The sequence below is a fragment of the Miniopterus natalensis genome, chromosome 7 (assembly GCF_054644295.1).
Source record: "Miniopterus natalensis isolate mMinNat1 chromosome 7, mMinNat1.hap1, whole genome shotgun sequence".
Lineage (NCBI taxonomy): Eukaryota > Metazoa > Chordata > Mammalia > Chiroptera > Miniopteridae > Miniopterus > Miniopterus natalensis.
The window spans coordinates 28,917,109-28,936,373 of NC_142087.1; the positions used below are offsets into that span (position 1 = coordinate 28,917,109).

At 49.8% G+C, this 19,265-nt stretch overlaps 2 protein-coding genes across 2 annotated transcripts; both read left to right on the forward strand.

The window, feature by feature from the left end:
* The first annotated feature begins 1,305 nt into the window (after nt 1–1,305).
* LOC107536311 (cystatin-13-like) lies at nt 1,306–6,054 on the forward strand. Its single transcript, XM_016211959.2, has 3 exons — nt 1,306–1,533; nt 4,210–4,323; nt 5,971–6,054. Exons 1-3 carry the CDS (start codon nt 1,306–1,308, stop codon nt 6,052–6,054), a joined length of 426 nt encoding a protein of 141 aa, XP_016067445.2.
* Nucleotides 6,055–11,333: 5,279 nt separating this feature from the next.
* Nucleotides 11,334–14,197, forward strand: LOC107536263 (cystatin-9-like). The gene is made up of 3 exons (XM_016211922.2): nt 11,334–11,594; nt 13,136–13,249; nt 14,105–14,197. Exons 1-3 carry the CDS (start codon nt 11,334–11,336, stop codon nt 14,195–14,197), a joined length of 468 nt encoding a protein of 155 aa, XP_016067408.2.
* Nucleotides 14,198–19,265: the final 5,068 nt, after the last annotated feature.

The window sequence follows — 19,265 nt, forward strand, 5'->3', positions numbered from 1 at the left end:
TTCTGAGTATTGTCTGCTGTGTGTATCGCACATGTACTTAATAGCTGATGAATTTCAGGGTCACCTTCTATGTTCAACTCAGGCATGAGGCACTTACCACTGGTCTGTAACGAGCACAGCTGGGTTCTGCCTGCTTGCTGCTCAGTCATCGTCTACTCTTAATTGTTCTGCCTGTCTCACCACCTACATCCTGATTTAGCTTATACAGTAGCACTGAGTCTCCTCAAGAGCACATGTGCATTACCAGCTGTGGTCTGTACACACGCGTGTGTCAGGTCGAGTGGGTGTACAGGCTCAGGTCAGGGCAAGCAGTGAAGTCAAGCTCTTGCTTTGTCAAGTGGCCAAGGCGTTGGCTTGACTTCTTTGTGAGTCTCATTTTCCTCAGTGTAAAAGGCCCCATGGGGAATGGCAATGATTAAATGGACTAAAACATGTACAATTCTTATTACAGGGTTTGGCAAGACTCACCAATATTCAATAAATAGATCCCAGGGTGATTACTAATGAGCCAGACTAGAAAGAGGTGAGATGCAGGGCATAGTTTTGAGGCTGTACCAAGACTTTCATATATACTCCTGGAATGGAAATAAGAAAAGTTTTTAAATATATATATATTGATTTCAGAGAGAGGAAGGGAAAGGAAGAGAGAGAGAGAAACATCAAAGATGAGTCATTGATCGGCTGCCTCCTGCACACCCCCTACTGGGGATGGAGCCCAAAACCCAGGCAAATGCCCTGACCAGGAATTGAACCCCGATCTCCTGGATTATAGGTCGATGCTCAACTGCTGAGCCACGCTGGCTGGGCGTAAGAGGAGTTTTGAGACCTGTCATCTCCCTGTGGCAGTGCATCTGCTGCAGGTGCTCGCGCCCACTGGTTCACACAGACTTGATGCAGTTACGCATCTTCACTGGATACACAGGGACCTTGCAGACAAGGCAACAGGGGTCTTCTGTCAGGGAAGAAATGTGTGTGTGTGTCTGTGTGTGTGCACGCACGCTTGCACTTATGTGTGGCGTACTTCCCTGTGTGAGTGTGTAGATGCATGCATCCTCCCAGAAAGAAAAGAGCCAAAGTGGGAAAATGGACTGAGTTGTGACTGCAGATTTCTCACATGGCTCCTCTTCGGGGAAGGAGAGAGAACCCACAAAAAAACAATGTTTACAGAGATTCTTTCCTTCTCACCCACAGCAGTGTCAAGAGGAGCTGGGGGGGTAGACGCACCAGGGCTAGTCCAGTCTGCTTAGTGCCCCAACATTGGAAGGGCAGGAGGAGCTCAGCCTGCGCTCCCTTGGCCGAGGTGCCATGGCCAGACTCTACCCAAGCCTCCTGCTCCTGGTGGCCAGCGTGGTCCTTGTGTCCAGAGCTGCGCATGCCTGGGGCACGCCAAAGGTAGTGAGAGAATTCGAAGACATCCCGGAAAACTACGTGTACGTGCAGCAGGCGCTGTGGTTCGCCATGAAGGAGTATAACAAGGCCAGCAGAGATGCCTACAGCTTCAAGGTGGAGAAGGTCCTGAAGTCCCAGGAGCAGGTTGGTGGGGTTGGCTCCTCGGTTCTCTGCACATCTGTGGTCGTGGTGGGGCCATTATTTGTGACGCCAAGACCAGGGAGTAGAAAACAGCTCAGAGATGCGTTTAGCCAAACAAATTAATTTTATTTCTGGGGTTTTGAAAAGAAAATTAATTGTAATTGATCCTTCATTATTCTGAGACGAAATAGAAAATATCCATTAAAATAACTTAAAATTGATTATACTACATCATAAAACATGTTGCTATAATGTACATGTGGAATAAAACATGTACAATTCTTATTACAGGGTTTGGGAAGACTCACTAATATTCAATAAATAGATCCCAGGGTGGTTACTAATAAGCCAAACTAGAAAGGGCTCATTTGTAATCACCCTGGGATCTATTTGGGAAAATTTGGGCTAATATCATCAAAATGAGTGAAGACAGGGATAAATTATTATACAATAAATAAGCAAAGAAACTACAAATCCAGCTTTCACTGATAAAGAGAATCAGGGCAGAGAAGGGAAGACTTTTCTTTACAGGAGAATGCTACTTACAGATGTCAAAGAATATGTAACTAAAAAGTCACCCTTTGCAACCACCATGGTAATAACTAACTCAGGCAAAGATCATCAATAAATTTTATAACCATTGGGTGAGACAGAGCTGGAGAACAGATTTCTGCAGGGATTAATTAATCACAATGGAGAAAAGATAGACTTTCTGGCGGACACCGAACACTGGGAAAAATGGACATGTGCCCCTGATGTGATATCACTGAAAGGACACAACATCACAAAAAAGCATACCCCGACCGTAGTCACGAGGAACAATCCAACAGATCCATATTGTGGGGCATTCCATAATATCACTTAGGAACATCAGTGTCGCCCTTGCTGGTGTGGCTCAGTGGTTGGGTGTTATCCCATGCGCCGGGGGCGGGGGTGAGTGAGCGGGGTGGTGGCCGTGCTGGTTTGATTCCTGGTTGGGGCACTTGCCTGGGGTGTGGCTTGATCCCCAGTGGAGGACCTGCTGGGGGCAGCCGATTGATGTTCTGCTCTCCCATTGATATTTCTCTTTCTCTCTCCCTCTCCCTTCCTGTCTCTCTAAAAAGCAATAAAAATATTTTTTAAAATACTTAAGAATTTTTTTTAAAAAAAGAGCACTGTCATGAAAGACAGAGGAAAAAACTGGGAACCTGATTTGGATTAAAAGAGACTTAAACATAACAATAAATGTAATGTATGATCTTGTATTATCTCTTGGATTTAAAAAAATTAGAAAGACCGTTATTAGGGCAATTAGAGGAATTTGAATAGGAATTATATGGTGGCCGTGAGCACTGGGACAATGTAGGATTTCCTGAGAAAGATGATTGTGCTGTGATATTGTACAAGGGGGTCAAGGCAGGGCTGGTGGCCGGTGGTGGCTATTGGACCTGATTTAAATCAGTCCCTTTTATGATTTGGAAATATCCCTCAAGTATGAAGCAGTGGGTACCAGCTGGGTATGGATTTTGCTTGGCAGGGGACTTTGGCAATACCTGGAGACATTCGTGGTCATCACAGTGGAAGGGCCATCTGTTCACATCCAGTGGGTGGAGGCCAGGGACCCTGCTGCTACACACCCTGCAGCGCACAAAAGAGGGAGCCAGCCCAAGGTCAGTGGTGCTGAGGCTGAGAAGCTCGATAGCTGGCTATAAGAAAGTTCTAGGAGTACATACGCTTGGAAGTTGTTGAGTTAAAACATGAAAGTGAACACTCATTGCTTGCATTTTCAATCTGACTCATTCTTGGGGGCACCATCAGGAGCAGTGTGCTCTGTCCTTCCAGATATATTCTACACACTGCCGGCCTACCTTCCCATTTTCTAATGTGGTCAGGACAGGAGGTCAACTAGGCAGTTCATACTGAAAATTTAAAGGTACTCATGAAATCACACTTAGAATTCTGCCTGCCACATCCATTTAGTTCAAAGCCCAGGAAATTTGTCCAGAATTTCTAAAATGTTTGCTATATTTTCTGAATTATCACTTATTCTTCTGGGATCAGTTACTATGTTTACCTTGGCCATTCTCGTTCATATATTCTCTCCCCTAAATCTTGTAAAACTTGTTTTCTTGTTCATTTTTTGATCATTAAAGCCCACATTTACCACTGTGCGGCTCCATGTCCCCACAAGGCACCCCTGAATAGAGTGCATGGTGGGCTTGGCACAGATGAGGGAGGTGCTCTGGAAGTCAGGAAATTTGGAGGGTGTATCACATGGAATAGGTATATATTGTTCAAATTGCCAAAGCATGGGAGGCTTTGGAGAGAAGCAATACGCTCTAAGTATATTTCAGTTCTGGGATGTCTTTTCTATTGACTAGGCATGAAGATGCTATAACCTCTGCTGTTTTCTTCCCAAACTCCAATAAAGTTCTATGGAGAACAGTTTTCTTGCTTTATCTTGAGACAGTTGTTGTTACTTTAAAATTAAATACCATAATGAGAGACAGAGAGAAAGAGGGGAGAGAGAGAGAGAGAGAGAGAGAGAGGGAGAGAGATCAAAGTATGGACCCTCCTCCCCACTTACTCCAACACTTCTGGCAAGGGAACTATAGGAGAGGGTCATTGACCCTACATAGGCATGTTTATTTATCAGAGACTGCTATTATGACATCTAAGTTTTAAATTATTCATTGACAGGTCACAGATGGTTTGGACTACTTTCTCCAAGTCCAAATTGCCCGAACAGTGTGCAAGAGAACTTCAGAGGAAAACGTAAACTGCCCATTCCAACAGGATCCCCAAATGAAAAAGGTTTGTGGCTGAGACGGGAGTGGCTGCCGTGGTTAGGCTTGTGTCCCGGGCGGATAAGATGGGTAGACCCAGCCCTGCTTTGATTTTCAAGTTTCCTTTTCTAAACCATATTCTGACTCACACACACACACACACACACACACACACACACACACACACACACACACACACGCACAGTGGCCTAAAGCAACACCGGAGCATTATTTTTCATTCTTCTGCAGTCTGGGCTGGGCTCTGATCCCTGTGTTGTGTGCTGCAGTAAGAACGTTCCAGACATCTGCTCTACTTACACGTCTGGTGGTCTCAGCTCGGACAGCCGAAACAGTTGGGGGCTGGCTGCCATCTTTCCCTCTCACTCTGCTCAGGGCCTCTCCATGGGGCAAACTTGCAGGGTGACCAGTTACCCTGGTTTGTCCAGCACTAAGGGGTTTCCTAGGATGTGGGGCTTTCAGTGCTAAAACCAGGGACAACCTGGGAAAACTGGGATGAAATATCATCCTACACTTGGGCTTCCTCAAAGCATAGAGGTTTCTAGGGATTTGCATTTCGAAAGGAGGGAGCAGAAGTGCCACCAGTCCTCCTGAGGCCTTGGCTTGGAAGTCCCAGAATGTCCCATCACATTCTTTTGGACAAATTAAGTCATGGGGTGAGCCCTGGTTCAAGAAGAGAGCTCAGACTCCCCTCTCCACGGGCAGAGAGTCACGCATTTACTAGCAGGAAAGGAATTGATGGCAGCCATCCTTGTGGACTGTCTGCCAGAGGGGGCTTACCCAGTAGAAAGCATGGCCTGACTAACCGCACAGGCTTGTTACTGCTCTCAGCTGGTAATGCCATAGCGAGCTTTCCTTGGCTGGTTCCAATAGTTCGGCTGCTGTACAAAGGCCTGGAAGCTTTGGGTCGGTTCCAAGACTCCTAGCCCAATGGCCTCACACGCCCACTCTAGTCTTATATGTTCAGCCTTCTGCTTTCCCCCAGTCTTTGTATTTTATGCAACTTTAGTTCTACTTGATGCTGCCATATACATTTCCATTGATGTAATGGAGGTATCCCTACTTTGTTTTAATTCTAACTGAATAACATTTTTAGGGGAGAGGAGGGACACAAGTTCACGCATCCCACACGGTGAGCCTGAAGCCCTGCTCATTCTACGGGCCCTGAAAAGAGCGCTATGCGTCTCCTCCCAGCTCCCAGAGTGGAAGCTTTCTTGGTGGTATCTGTCCAAGCTCTGACCCCCATCCCCTCCCCAGGGCATGCAGGACCCTGTACTTTCTTGCGTTGCCTCCCCTGGGAAGGACCCACTGGGCCCTCCATGCAGCATGGGGTCTTCATGGGCTGCAGGGAAGTTGGCCCTACTAGATGAAAACCAGAGCTGGAAGCAGGGTTTCTAAGGATAGCCAGCTCCTGGGCCATCCTGGGGCAAACAGGTACCAGGAAATGAATTGGCAGGAGCCCATCCTGGTGAGTGAGGCCGGCTCCTCTGCAGTCAAGTCTCAGGTCAACAGCTCTGAGGCTGATGGGGTATGGCTGGCTCAGACCACCTCTTACTATTCCCGAAGCCAAATCCTCACGCCTTAAAGTAGGAACTTTAAAAAATACCTTTCTTCAATTTTCTTTCTTAAAGCTGATTATTCTTTTTGTCTCTTTTAGATGTTTCTTTGCACCTTTATCATTGCAACCAAACCCTGGGTGTTTGAACTCACTATGTTGAAGAATCAATGCAAAGATGTCTAATTATCTTCTAGTACATTCTACTACTCTCACTTTCAGTTAAAGAAGCAAAGGCACTTGCGAAACATTCAAATAACACGGCTGACCCAATGACTTCATTTTTGTGGGCTTTTTGCTTTTCCATGGCCTTTTTTCTTGTGTGTGTGTGTGTGTGTGTGTCGGAGTGGTCTGAGATCATGACGGAGGTTAACGTGACCAGAAAGAGGCGCTTTCGGAGACTTGAATGTGGAACTGTAGCACTGGTATGCAGATCAAGATCAGCAGGGGAATGACAATAATAACGCAGGAGCCTGTTCTAACTTAGACATGTGAGAGGTGGTGAGGCTCAGAGGCCACCTGGCTGACAGGCAAAACTCCCTATGAGTTCTTTCTTGGCAGGACCCATGGCAAGCACCTGCGCCTCTTTGTCTAAGGGTTTCCTCTTCAGCTATAAGGGGCAGGCTAGAGTGCTGAGGAGGTAATGCCCCTGCGAGATCTGAGCCAGTGGCTGAAGTTGTAGGATAAATATCTTAGCCTTCTGATGCCCCAGAAGATAACACCAAAATTTGTCCTGCCCGGTCTTTGGGAGGAGCCCAGCAAGAAGGAGCCTGCTGACATTGGGATTCTGCTCACTGCTACATGCTGCTTCCAATCCACTTCCCCATGAACCCTTCTGGTGTTTTCTGGGATCACCTCCAAATAGAACACTTGCACCTGAATTTTGGTCTCAATGTCAGCTTCTGAAGGAAACAGCCTCATGGTGGAGCCCGGGTAGCCAGCCCAAGGAGTAGCCAGCTGAGGCAGCCTGGGGGCTGGCCTGGGTAAGGCCAGGCAGCCGGGCATGCTTCATCTGCACCTCCCTCATCTCAGCCAGTGGGAAAGGCATGCCTGTGCCCCCCCCCTCGGTGTGCTCACAGAGTTCTGGAGACACCGGACAAGTAGATTTTGTCATGTTGCTTCTCCCACCTCCAGAAAGGGATGCTCCCTGCAGCACCTGCAGCCCCGTCCTCTCCACCCACCTCTGCTCTTAAGCCCCAACCGCTGTGGGAGCACAGCCTGTGCTGCTGAGCACTTGCTCCTAGAGCCGGCAGGTCCCACCTGGGCCCATGAGCAGCCCCTCAGAAGGTCTTTCTTCTCTGAGCTCTACAGTGAGGTTACACGCCTGGAGGGACCGGAGTCGTCCACACACCCCGGGCAGGTCGTTTTCCTCCTACCAGTAATACCTAGTGCAAGCATGTGGGGCCAACCACACTTTATGGTCCACACCTGAGGTCAGCAGTGCACCGCTTCAGGTTTAACTCTTCAGAACCTTCTGGGCCCTTCTGACACAGTGAGTCAGGATGGAGACAGCTCAACTGACTAATGAGATTGTTTATTTGCTCATGGTTGCCGGTGTTTGATGTGATATGGAGGGAATTTGAACACGTGGGTGTTTGGATTCTGAGACAACTCAGTCTGGGCTCATTCTCCCAAGGTTTGAAGACTCACTAAAGCCTGCGACCTTGGCCACCCAAAGGACCAGCAGCCCACTAGAAGTAGGGCCTCCAACCCTCCTCCTGGGAGATGGTGCTTCTTAGATGACACATGGGTGACAGAAGCATTGGCTTTGCCATCAATTCCTTTTTCCCCTCTTAGATCATGAAAAAAAAATTTTTTTTGGCGGGGGGAGCGGGATCTTTCAAGCAGGATGTGTTTCTTTTCCAGGCTGGGTGGTCACGGGGGCGGGGCAGGGGGAAACCAGAGTTCTCATCCCACGGGCTGTACCAGGACCTGAGGGGGTGGTGTGAGCTTAGGAAGCAACCTGAAAATTTGGGATGTGTGAAGCTGTGCTGAGGAGCAGGCAGGGCAAGGACTGCTGACAGCAGGGCTGGTCTCCTGTCCCTGCTCCAGCCCCCTCCCCTTCCTTTGTCCCCTTGGGAATGGTTGGGCATCGGCAAAGGCCCCCTGGAGCTCTCCATCTCATTGTTACTTTGTGTTTGATTCTGTATTTCTTGAGCCCCAGGGCTGTGCCATGACCCTGACCCCTGGGAAGCCAAGGAAAATGTCTAAATGTTCCCTGGCAGATGGGAAAGTGGCCACAGAACAGAACACGAGATACGAATGCAGAACATTTGATAACCGTCACAAGCGGCTCTTATCTCCTGCTGCCCCAGGCCTGGGAATCCACCCCTGAGAATGTTGGGGATGACACCCTGAGGTCTCGGAGTGTCATATGTTACCCCAGGGTAGGAATTTAAACTTTGGTCTCGAGTGGTTGTCCAGACTAAGGTGAGATGTTTGTGCAGGGTGGGGACAACGTAGGGACTGTGGGCTGCTCAGGTAGCCTCCAGATTTCAAAGGCTCGCAGTGCAATCAAGGCTGGCCTGGGCCTGGCAAGGATGCAGGCATCCGAACCTGGGCCTCTGTCTTTCTTGCTCTCTTCTCTGCCCACAAGACCTGTTGTCCATTATATTATAAAATAGTCCATAGAAATTGTTATTTTTAATCATTCTTTTTCCTCAGCACATAAAGAATGTGTAGCTGTGCTAGAAATAAGAAAAGAGCAAACTGATATGTCAGTTCTTCAGAATAAAGGAGATCCTCTCTCTGGCTGAGATAAGTGAGAAAATGAAAGTCAAAGTATCCCCAGGTCTTATCTGAGCGTGCTGGGGAGGCTGGGGCACAGGACGTGCAAGGACATCGGGCTACTTGGGAGAAAACGTCAGTTGCTATGGGCTCTGAAGAAGGCACCTTTATAACTCAAGGGAAGGGGTAGCTTTGGATCGCAGTTTCAACCACGTCTCTGTGTAATTAAGTACAAACCGCTTTAATCAATTCAAGGTTTGAGTACATACACTTTGGGATTACTTGTTATACAAAATAAATAACTGGGATGGATATCTATAACTGTCAATGGATCTAGATTATGTAATTTAGAAGGAATATTCTTTCTGGCTTGAAATAACCTCTTGCTATCTGTGGTTTGGAAATCCAGGTGGGCTTTGTTGGGGTCTTTTATGAAGTTGTGGTCAAGATATTAGCTGGGACTGCAGTCACCTGATGGCTTGACGGGGCTGGAAGATCCACTTTGAAGAGGCTCACCCCCAAGGCTGGAGGCCTCATTTCCTCACCAGTTGTTTTCAGAGCACATGTGGACTGGGTCTCCCCATAGGCCCGCTCCACAGGGCAGCTGGCTAAACCCAAAGCAAGGGATCCAAGAGAGAGCAGGGGCCAAAGGGAAGCAGAAAGCCACAGGGCCTTTTATGAGCCAGTCCTTGAAGCTGTACAGTATCACTTACACTTTATTTATTAGTTAGAAGCCAGTTACTGAGCCCGACCAACACAAATGGGGGGAAAATACACAAAAATTTAGGCTCTACCTCTTGAATGGAAGCCTTTGTGGACAGATCACTAAGCCACTGCATAGTCTACAAAAAGAAAATAGGTTAAGGTAGTAAAGTAAATATTTTACAAAGTTTTAGATGTCCATTAAAGCCTGTTAGTGAAAAATTCATACGAGAACTGAGAAGAGAAAGGAAAAAGATGGAAAGAGGGAAATGCTGAGGACACAGTGATGTGGATAAGACTGGGGGAGAAATACAGGAAGAGGAGAGATGAGAAGATACTTGGACAACAAAAGAGATAGATAATGAAAGAAGCAGAACAAAGCTCCAGGAGACCTCGAGGTGTCTTCTGCTAGAGCTCTGCCTTCCCGAAAATCAAGCGCTCGCAGGGGCTGAGTTCTCTGAGGCTGGACAGCAAGCTGTGCAGCAGGTCCCAGTTCTGCGAGCTGCTGGTTAGTGCTCCTGCCTAAAGCCCAGGCTGAGTGTCTCAACAGCAGAATTTAAATATGGACCAGGGCCCCGGCAACGTGGCTCAGCGGTTGAGCGTCAACCTAGGATCCAGGAGATCGCGGTTTGATTCCCGGTCAGGGCACATGCCTGGCTTTTGGCCTCATCCCCGTAGGGGGTGCGCAGGAGGCAGCCGATCAATGACTCTCTCATCATTGATGTTTCTCTCTCTCTCTCCCTCTCCCTTCCCCTCTCTGAAATCAATAAAGATTTATTAAAATAAATAAGTAAACATGGACCAGGAGTTAGGTCGTCAGTTGGGTAAAGCACGTGGTGATGCCTACCCCTCTCTTTGCATTGAATTGTATGCACTTAGTACGTTGCTGAACATTATGTATGAGGTTTGAACTCTGAGTCAGAGAAGGGGTTCACATAGAAAACTGGGGGCTCACTGAGTGTGACTGAGCCACGCTCCCCTAAGAATCTTGGTTGGCACACCCTTGGGAAGCAGATAGGGCAGCTCTGATGGTAGCCCTGCATTGCAGTCCTCGGATGTCTCAGCTCCCGGCCTGGACCACACCAGAGGTGCATACAGGCCCACGCGGCCTCCGTGCTCCTGGGCAGGTCCGCAACCTCCTTTGTAGGCCATGGTTCCTCTTGATCTTTCCCTTCTTATTCTGTAGGGTCCCGAAAGTGGTTTGGCTTCGTCTTGTGTCCTTGATGATTCCCAGACCTTTGTCCTGGTTTGAAGGGTCAGATGTCCAGTCCACCGAGTCAGCTGGTCCCATGCCTAGATCCTGCCCTGGCCTAGGACTACTACTGGCTCTGCCCAAACCTCTACATCCTGTCTCTATCAGGTTTTGTGGGTGCCCCATTCTATCACCACTGGCTAACTTTAACTTCCCCCTCACATCTCCTGGCATGAGGCTGGTGTGCCAGTGCATTAGGCCCCAAACAATGAGAAAAACTGACCAACTCCAGCCTTCACCCTGAGGCCCCCAGGTGGCCACAACTCAGCTGGTGATTCTCAGGCAGATGTTTGGGGCCCTTTCCCAGAGCTCCGTTACAGGTTGCCTTCTATCGCCCACAAAGCTGGCTCCGGGAAACCCATCCTCCTGGCTCTGCCCCGCCTTGTCTTGCTGACCTTCACTCCACTGCTGTGTCTGGAGATCGCCTTCCGTTTCTACCTCTTGCACTTGTGTCTTCATTACAGCATCTGGTTCTGGGGCAAGCAAGTGAAGTCTTCTCTCCCCGCGGGGGCACTGAGGGAGTGCTGTGGCTGGGACTCAGCTGCAGGGGACCTCTTCTCCTATCACTGATCTCTCCCAACCCACCCTGCCTGAGCCTTATTCCTCTGTCCTGGACAGGAAACAATTTTAACTGCTTTGGATGGAGGAGGCAGGGTCACATGTGGGAGGGGACAGGGCATAATAGCAGAGAGGAGGCCCACGGGAAGGATATGTCCTGGATTAGATAAAATGGGCCACTGCCCGGGTAGGGTAGGCTCGGGTGGGAGTCTGAGCCGGAAGGGCCATGGGTGGCTGGTTGCTCGCAGCTCTGCTGTGCCAGCAAGGGAGGTGTGCTCTGCCCTGGGCCATGTTCCTGCTCTTTGTAGGTTCCCAGCTCCTAGTGGCTCCCAGCTCGACTTCTCAAGAATCAAGGAGTGATAACCAAAAAGTCATGGACAGCTATCTCCCTGCCACTGTGGAGTATGCCTTACACACATTCAACATGAGGAACAAGGACAGGAATGCCTACAGGCTGGTGCGCATCCTGAAATCCTGGACGGAGCAGGTAGGCAACCACATCTTTGTGCCCCTCTGGCCTTCACTTGTATTAAGTCAGGGTAAAGCACGGGGACACATCAAAGGATCCTGTATGCCATTTGAAGTTTATAAAATAAAATAAAAATACAACCTATTTAGTTTCAGACTTTATAAAAGTTTTTGCATAGAAATTTAAAAAATCAGAGCAATGTCTACTCACATACAATGTATATTTTTCAGTCTTTATGATATTGTTTCATGAAGAATGACCTCAAAATATAGCCTATGGGGAGATAAAAGTATCCAGCAAGAAAGAGATGCACAGAGAAAATGTTTGAAAAGATAGGGTGAAGAAATATTTCAGGGAAATAAAATTTAAAAAGATAATTAGAGAGAGAGAAACAGAGAGAGGGGAGGGGAGGGAGTGTAGGGTTGAGGATCAGGAGCAGTGAGTTCTCCCCTCAAGCAGAGGTCCCCCTGGGAAGTCAGGGCCTCTGCTGTGACTTCCATGAGCTCTGGGCTCCCTGCAGTGGTATCCACCTATGTGGGTTGATGGGATCTTACACTCTTTCCAGATAATGGTTTTTAATCCTCAAAGGTTCTCCTCCCATGGAATCTCTTTCAGAATGCAACCGGCAATGCCCTTTTCATTTGGGCTGCAGACACGAACAGGGAAGCATTTCTGGTTGTGTGCCTGCATGTGTGTGTGTGCCCGCGTGCCCGCGCGTGTGGTGTCAGGGGCATTACTCTCTCGCCTTCTGGACCTCTGCACCGAGAGCCCACACCAAGGGCAGAGGGTCTCCACCCTCGGCCGAGCTTAACCCTCTGTGGATACTGGTGTGTTACATCCCCACTGGGTCAGGCACGCTGGGCTCTCTCAGGCTGACCTCTGGCTGGGATTTTTATATCTAGAGTCACAGCCTGAGTTTGGGCGTCAGGGATAATGGGCGGGATGCAGTGGGAAGATATGGGTTAAAAAGAGGAGGCTGGAGCGGAGGAGTTCAGCACATTTCACAGTGCACTTTGTAATAGAAGTTGGTCCTTGAAGCCATCATCTCAGTATGTGTGTGTGTGTGTGTGTGTGTGTGTGTGTGTGTGTTTCACTAGCAGTGTATGGCATTTTTCTGATCTTGGGCAGGTGAAGGGTGTGACTATGGGGGTATAGATGAGTCTCCTACTCCGGGGTAAAACTTATCAAGCAAATTCTTGCAGAGCCAACACCCTCCCAGCCACTTGTCACCTGTCCCTGGGGATGCTGTAGAAACTAGAAGCACGCTGAAAAGGAAGGTGGGGTCTCCCTGTGGCACTTGCAAATGTGAGACTGCAGTGTGTGATATTAATAGTGTGTGATAGCCTTGCTTCTACCCCAGGGCTGCCACTGGGCTATGTGCCTCTTTGCCCAGAACATCCCAAGCGTGGCTTTAACCCAAGGGAGCTGATCCAGACCCAGAAGGAAACCCCATACAGAGGACTGTTTGGGTCTGTTCCTACACTCTGTGTGTCTAAGCTAGCAGCTACACAATGGGATCATGAGGGATGTTTCCCCTTTAACGTCTATCCGTACCACAGGCAGAAAACATGATAGCTTTCTCCATGGAGTTGGAGCTTCGCAGGACCAAGTGTGGCAAATTTGAGGATGACATTGACAACTGCCCCTTTCAAGAAAGCTCAGAGCCGAACAATGTAAGACTCATGTGCGCCTCCTTCAGGTTCCACAGCTGTGGTCCTGCGCAGGGTAGAATGGGGGTGGGGCAGAGGACCTGCCATTTCTGGGGACACAGGTGAGTGAGGGACCTGCTGGCCATGCTATAGCCACTGCTTGTGCTAAATACGGAGCCCAGACTGTCAGGTAAGCCCCGGCATCCACTGGGAGGCCCCTGGCCAATCTGGGATCCCGACTGCCCACTTGCCCCATTCAGTTGTCTCAACCTTGGGCCATACTGGTGACAGATCATTCCTGTCCCTGAGGTCTGGGTCTCCTGGTTCTGGCCACAAGATGTGCTCTTCCTGCTCTGTGGCCACTTCCCTTTCCTGCCTTTAGGGGGGAGGAACATGTCAGGGGTGGCCAACATCACCTATGACCGAGGGGTCAGTTCTCAGGTCCCCGTCACTAAGCAGAGCCTGATGGGGGTTTGAGTGAGGGGAGCCAGCTGCCCTGTGTCCCATGCTCTGCCCCCGGCCCTGAGGAGCTGTGGTTCCTGCTTGGGGGTAAGGGAGAGGGGACCCCTGCTCTAGGACAAGCCCACCTCAGGTCAGGGCTACTTGAGATAAGGCCCACTGAGAAGGACATGTTTTGCTGTCCTAGGGGCCTGGGTCACACTGGGACAGCCTAGGGGTTTTCTTGGGGACCACAGGCCCGGGAAGAGCAGAGTGACACAGGAGACCCTGGGGCTAGGAGATCAGGAACACCCAAGACTTAGGTTGGGGCTGCGCCTGAGGGCCGGAGCCTGCATCCCCAGCCGCTCACCTTGCAGGTGCGCCTTTGGGATGGGCGCTATCTGCAGCTCCCCACGCTCACTCCTGTGCTCGTTCCCTCAGACCTTCACCTGCTTCTTCACCGTCAGCACGGAGCCCTGGAGGACGCTGTTCCAGCTCCTAAACAAGAAGTGCCGTAAGGGGGTCACCAAGTGACTCCCACTCCAGCCCAACCTCTCTACCCCCCTCGGACCCCAGCAGCTCTCCGTGGGGGCCCTACGGTGGCTGAGCAGCTCTGAACTCTATTCTCTGCCTTGCAAATATCTGGAGTCCCACACGTGGGCGTTGTAGAAATTCCTCACTGTCCATGTTTTTCGTGTAGAACAGTCCATTAAACATCAGCATTTCAAGAGGCGCTGCGTAGCGTGGTTCCTGGCTGAAGGGGGTGGGCGGTTGCTGGAGTCATACCAGCAGGGCAGCGTGATGGCCCAAAAGGGTGGTCCTTTCTCCCTCTTGCACCTCCTACGCCAGCTCCAGGTGGCACAAATACAGCGCATCAGGCCCCTCAGGACACACGTGGCCACACAGTCCCTGGTCCATGGCAGCTGGGACAATGTGGGAGGGGCTTCTAGCCTCCCTCAAAGAGCAAGCAAGGCACCAGCTCTTAGAACTCCCAGGAATGCATGTTCTCAGGGCCTGGACCTTCGGACAAGGAGTCTGCCTTTTACACATTCTTAGGGAACCCATGGACAGTTAAAGATTGAGAGGTACTGTGGTCCCAGATGCTAGTGAGATTCTGCCCAAATTGCCTAGAGCAGGATTTGGCAAACTTTTTCTATCAAGAGGAGTGCCTCTTGGGCTTTTGTGAGCCATGTGGTCTTCTTAACTCCTAATGTTACCTTGCGTCTGGAAAGCACCATAGGCAATGTGGACACAAACAGGGGTGCTCTTCCTCCAACAAGACTTTATTTGGATAGCCTGGCCCTTGTGGTTCAGTGGTTGAGCGTCGGCCCCATGAATCTGGAGGTCATGGTTCGATTCCCAGTCAAGGCACATGCCTGGGTTGTGGGCTTGATCCCCAGTAAGGGGCATGCAGGAGGCAGCCAGTCAATAATGACTCTCTCATCATTGGTATTTCTATCTCTCTCTCCCTCTCCCTTCTTCTCTCTGAAATCAATAAAGACATGTTAAAAAAAAAAAAAAAAAAAGACTTATATGTATAGACAGGCAGAGGTTGGATTTGGTCTTTGGGCAGTACCCATCCACCCCCACCCTGCCCTGACACTAGGTGCGCCACCTGCCCCCACAGTTGGGAGGTCCAGGATCAGCACACTGGGAACATGGTTGGATCGAGAGCTGAAAGCATCTATAGCAATACAATTGCAGGGTATGTGATAATAAGGGAAATAACTCAACAAGAAGCTCTGATACCTATGAACCCGCATCCAGACAACACATGGAGCTAGAAGAGCCAACAGAATCATCGGTGCTGTTACCTGGCAAACGGGCCATTCCACAGTCACGTTGGGAGTGTATTACTCACCTCTCAAGGATGACATCAAGAAGAATAAACATGCCTATGGCCCTGCCTCCTCCATCCAAAGCAGTTACGGATGGGGTGGAATGGGTCATTGGGGAGAAAGAGGGACATCTGTAATATTTTAAACAAAAATAAAATTTAAAAAAAGAACAACAACAAAAAAATCCAAACAAACAAAGCAGTTAAAATAGCCTCCTGTCCAGGACAGAGGAACAAGGCCCAGGCAGGGTGGGTTGGGAGAGATCAGTGATAGGAGAAGAGGTCCCCTGCAGCTGAGTCCCAGCCACAGCACTCCCTCAGTGCCCCCGTGGGGACACTTGCTTGCCCCAGAACCAGATGCTGAAATGAAGACACGAGTGCAGGAGGTAGAAACGGAAGGCGATCCCCAGACACAGCAGTGGAGTGAAGGCCAGCAAGACAAGGCGGGGCAGAGCCAGGAGGATGGGTTTCCCGGAACCAGCTTTGTGGGCGATAGAAGGCAACCTGCCCAGGGACGAGTATGTATTTATTAGAAATGTGGAGAAGGGGCTTGAGGCTTTCATGGGTCCCAGTCCTTCCTTGTCCCACTGGCTCCTCAGACCCCCTTTGGCTTCGGAAACAGACTTGGCTCACTGGTTCCTGGGGCTGCGGCCTCGCTGGGGATGCTGGAGGATCCAGCTGAGCTCGCTGCTTCACTCTTTGCACAGCTTCTCAGCTTATGGACGTGCTTCCACGAGCAAAGCCTGAGGGCCTGGCTGGATGAGTAAACGCCCTCTCTCCAAAGGTGTCTGCAGGTGGTGGCCACTGACGTGCACTGCGCTATAGTTTGCTTTGAGGAATTTATTTCTAGAGGAGGAGTGGAGTGAAAGAGAAACAGAAAGAGACAAGAGTGAGCTGAAGGAGCTCCACGGATCCGTGAGCCATTCGGTGACCATTGGTGCCCTCTCGTGGCCACAGTTGTCACAGCTCAGAGGGCACAATTTGCTGTGTGCAGTATCTAGAGAAGGGACAGTCACTGTCTCCAGCTGGAACAGCAAATGCAGCTCTGGGACAATTAAATAACATTCTCTCTGCAGACAAGCTTCAGCTCTGTGCCATGAAATAGGCCTCCAGCATCTGTGTGCATCTTCTTGTGAACTCCGAAGGGTACCATGATCTCCTGAAGGCCTGTGCATACCCAGGTCCCTGGGCTTGTCTCTACCCCAGGATTCGGACCCAGTAGGTCTGGAAAGGCCTAGAGAGTTTGCTTTTTAACCAGAAACCAGGGGATTGAGATGTCCTTGGTCTCTGGACCACACTTTGAGTAGCGCAGTTAGAGTGAGTCCCTTGGCTTGGATGCAGCCAATCACATGGAGAAGTGATTCAACTGTAAGGGCATAGGGTGGGTGCTTGAGAAGGGTTTCTGGGGCCACACTGCACCAGGGAAAGGGTCAAAACTTCATGCCTGGTGATAAAGAAAAGTGGTTTACAGACCCCAGGTATCAGTGACCAGATGGTGCTTCTGGAAGGAGAGAAGTCTGCTTTGAATCTGACAGCCTGTCTTCTTCAGAGGTCGTGGGAGCTGGTGTCCTTCCTCATAAGCAGAAGCTCTTAAATCTGTCCCAGTCCTCCCCATCCTCAGGTTTCCCACATTCAGCAGAGCCTGCTGTGTGCTCACAGCTAGTGCTCTCCCCAGGGGCCTGCTCTTCCTGTTCCCGACCAGACAAGCACGCCTGTCTTTCCAGACAAGGTTCCAGGCTCACAGTTACACTGTCCCCCACCAGACAACTCAGTCCTGGTAGGACAACAGCAGGTTGGGATGTGTCATTGGCCACGGATAAGCAATTTGATATGATCACATGTGAAAAGCAGCCAGGTGTCAGAACTCCACCCAAACAGGTCGTATCTTACGCAAAATTACTGAATCATATAAAAGAAGGAGATTTGCCCCAATAAGTATGGGCCTGGAGGACAATATGGTAAATGACATAAGCCAGACACAGGACAAATGCTGCATGACTCCACTTTTATGAGGAATCCAAAATAGTTAAGGTCACAGAAGAAGAAAGCAGAGTGGTGGTTACCAGGGCTGGGGGAGGTGAGATGAAAAGATGTTGGTAAAAGCACAAAAAGTTATGCAGGATGAATAGTTTTGGAAGAGCTGCTGTACAACATGGAGCCTACAGCTAAAAATACCGTATTGTGCACTTGTGCTAGAGGGTAGACAGTGCTCTTACCACAAAAAGAAAAAATTGAATTAACTAGAGTTATGGATGTCGGAGGACACTTTTGTAGGCAATAAATGTATGGCCTTGGTTGGGGTGATGATTTCATGGTGTAGACGAATTTCCCAACTGTTTTGGTTGTAGACATTGGATGCTGCAGATTTTGTATGTTAATCATACTCCAATACAGTGGTTTAATGAAAGCAAACCAAAAGAGATTATATCTTTCTTGGGTGACTTTAATAAAACTGCAAATGAAGCACAAGCAATATGGTTTCTTAGCCTGAGAAGGATTGTGCATGTTTGGGGCTGGAATGGGTGTCAACAATCTTAGGAACATTTTTGTGGGTTTTGGGGGGAACAGGCTGTGGATGGATACCTGTGTGAAGGAGAGCCCTGACATACCTGGATAGGTTGCAAGTGTCTCGACAGTGTCCACAAAATGAACACAGAGGCCACTCCCACTCTGTCACTGAAGGGATCTGAACAACACAGATCTGTCCTGCAAACCTCAACATGCTCCCTCCCCTGGAGCCCATGAGTATTCCAAGGGGATGTTCACACGAGGGCTGGCGTAGACCTCTTTGCACTGCATCTGTCCTCACTGTGCAGCCAAGGAGAGGATGGGGATCATGGCTATGTGGACACAGCTGGTCCTTACAAGTGTGTCTACACTCTTGCCGGGTTCCTAGTTGTCTGGGATGGTCCCCTTTCCCAGACTGAGAGCTGCTGGCATATTATAAAGACACAAGCCAGGGGAAGAAGAGTGAATGTGGGCCCTACGCTGTCAGAACACGAAAGACATGGGCACAGACATCAGGAGGCCCTGGTAAACCCAGAAGGTGTGGGGGGCCTGGCGGGGAGTCCGAAGCTGGCCACCCCTGCACCCATCATCTGGGATCTGAGATGCCCCTTCTCCAGGTCTCCGATTCATCTTTCACTGCCCAGGCACTGTGTTAACTCTTTTCTGTCCTGACTTTCTTGGAAAGAACTCTGTCTCATGAAGAGGAGCCATGGGCACTTGTTGACCTGTCTGTCTCTGAGGGGAGACAGGACTCTTGTGCCCGTGTTTGTTTTGTGGGCACAGGGCACCCATATGGGGAGCATAGGAAGGTCTTGGTAACTGCTCCCTGGAATGATTGCCTAGAAATGAAAGCCTGTGCTTATGGAAGTATTCCTTTCAACAGTCAGGAGCCAGCCAGGGCCAGGCTGAAACCACCAGCCCTCCTCTCGGGAGCTGAAGGTGCAGGGCAGTGAGCAGAAGGGGAGCTGAAGGTGCGGGGCAGTGAGCAGAAGGGGAGCTGAAGGTGCGGGGCAGTGAGCAGAAGGGGAGCTGAAGGTGCAGGGCAGTGAGCAGAAGGGGAGCTGAAGGTGCGGGGCAGTGAGCAGAAGCCATCCCCCGTGTCCAGGACACAGCCCCTCCGTTTTCCACCCGGATCGTTCCTCCTCCCTCAGTCTTCAGGAGATTGGAGGTTTGATCCTTTAAGGATCCCATTTAAACCTCCAGCAGACTTAAACGGAAAAGGAAGAGCCACAACAGAATCTAAAAATGGCAAAAGGA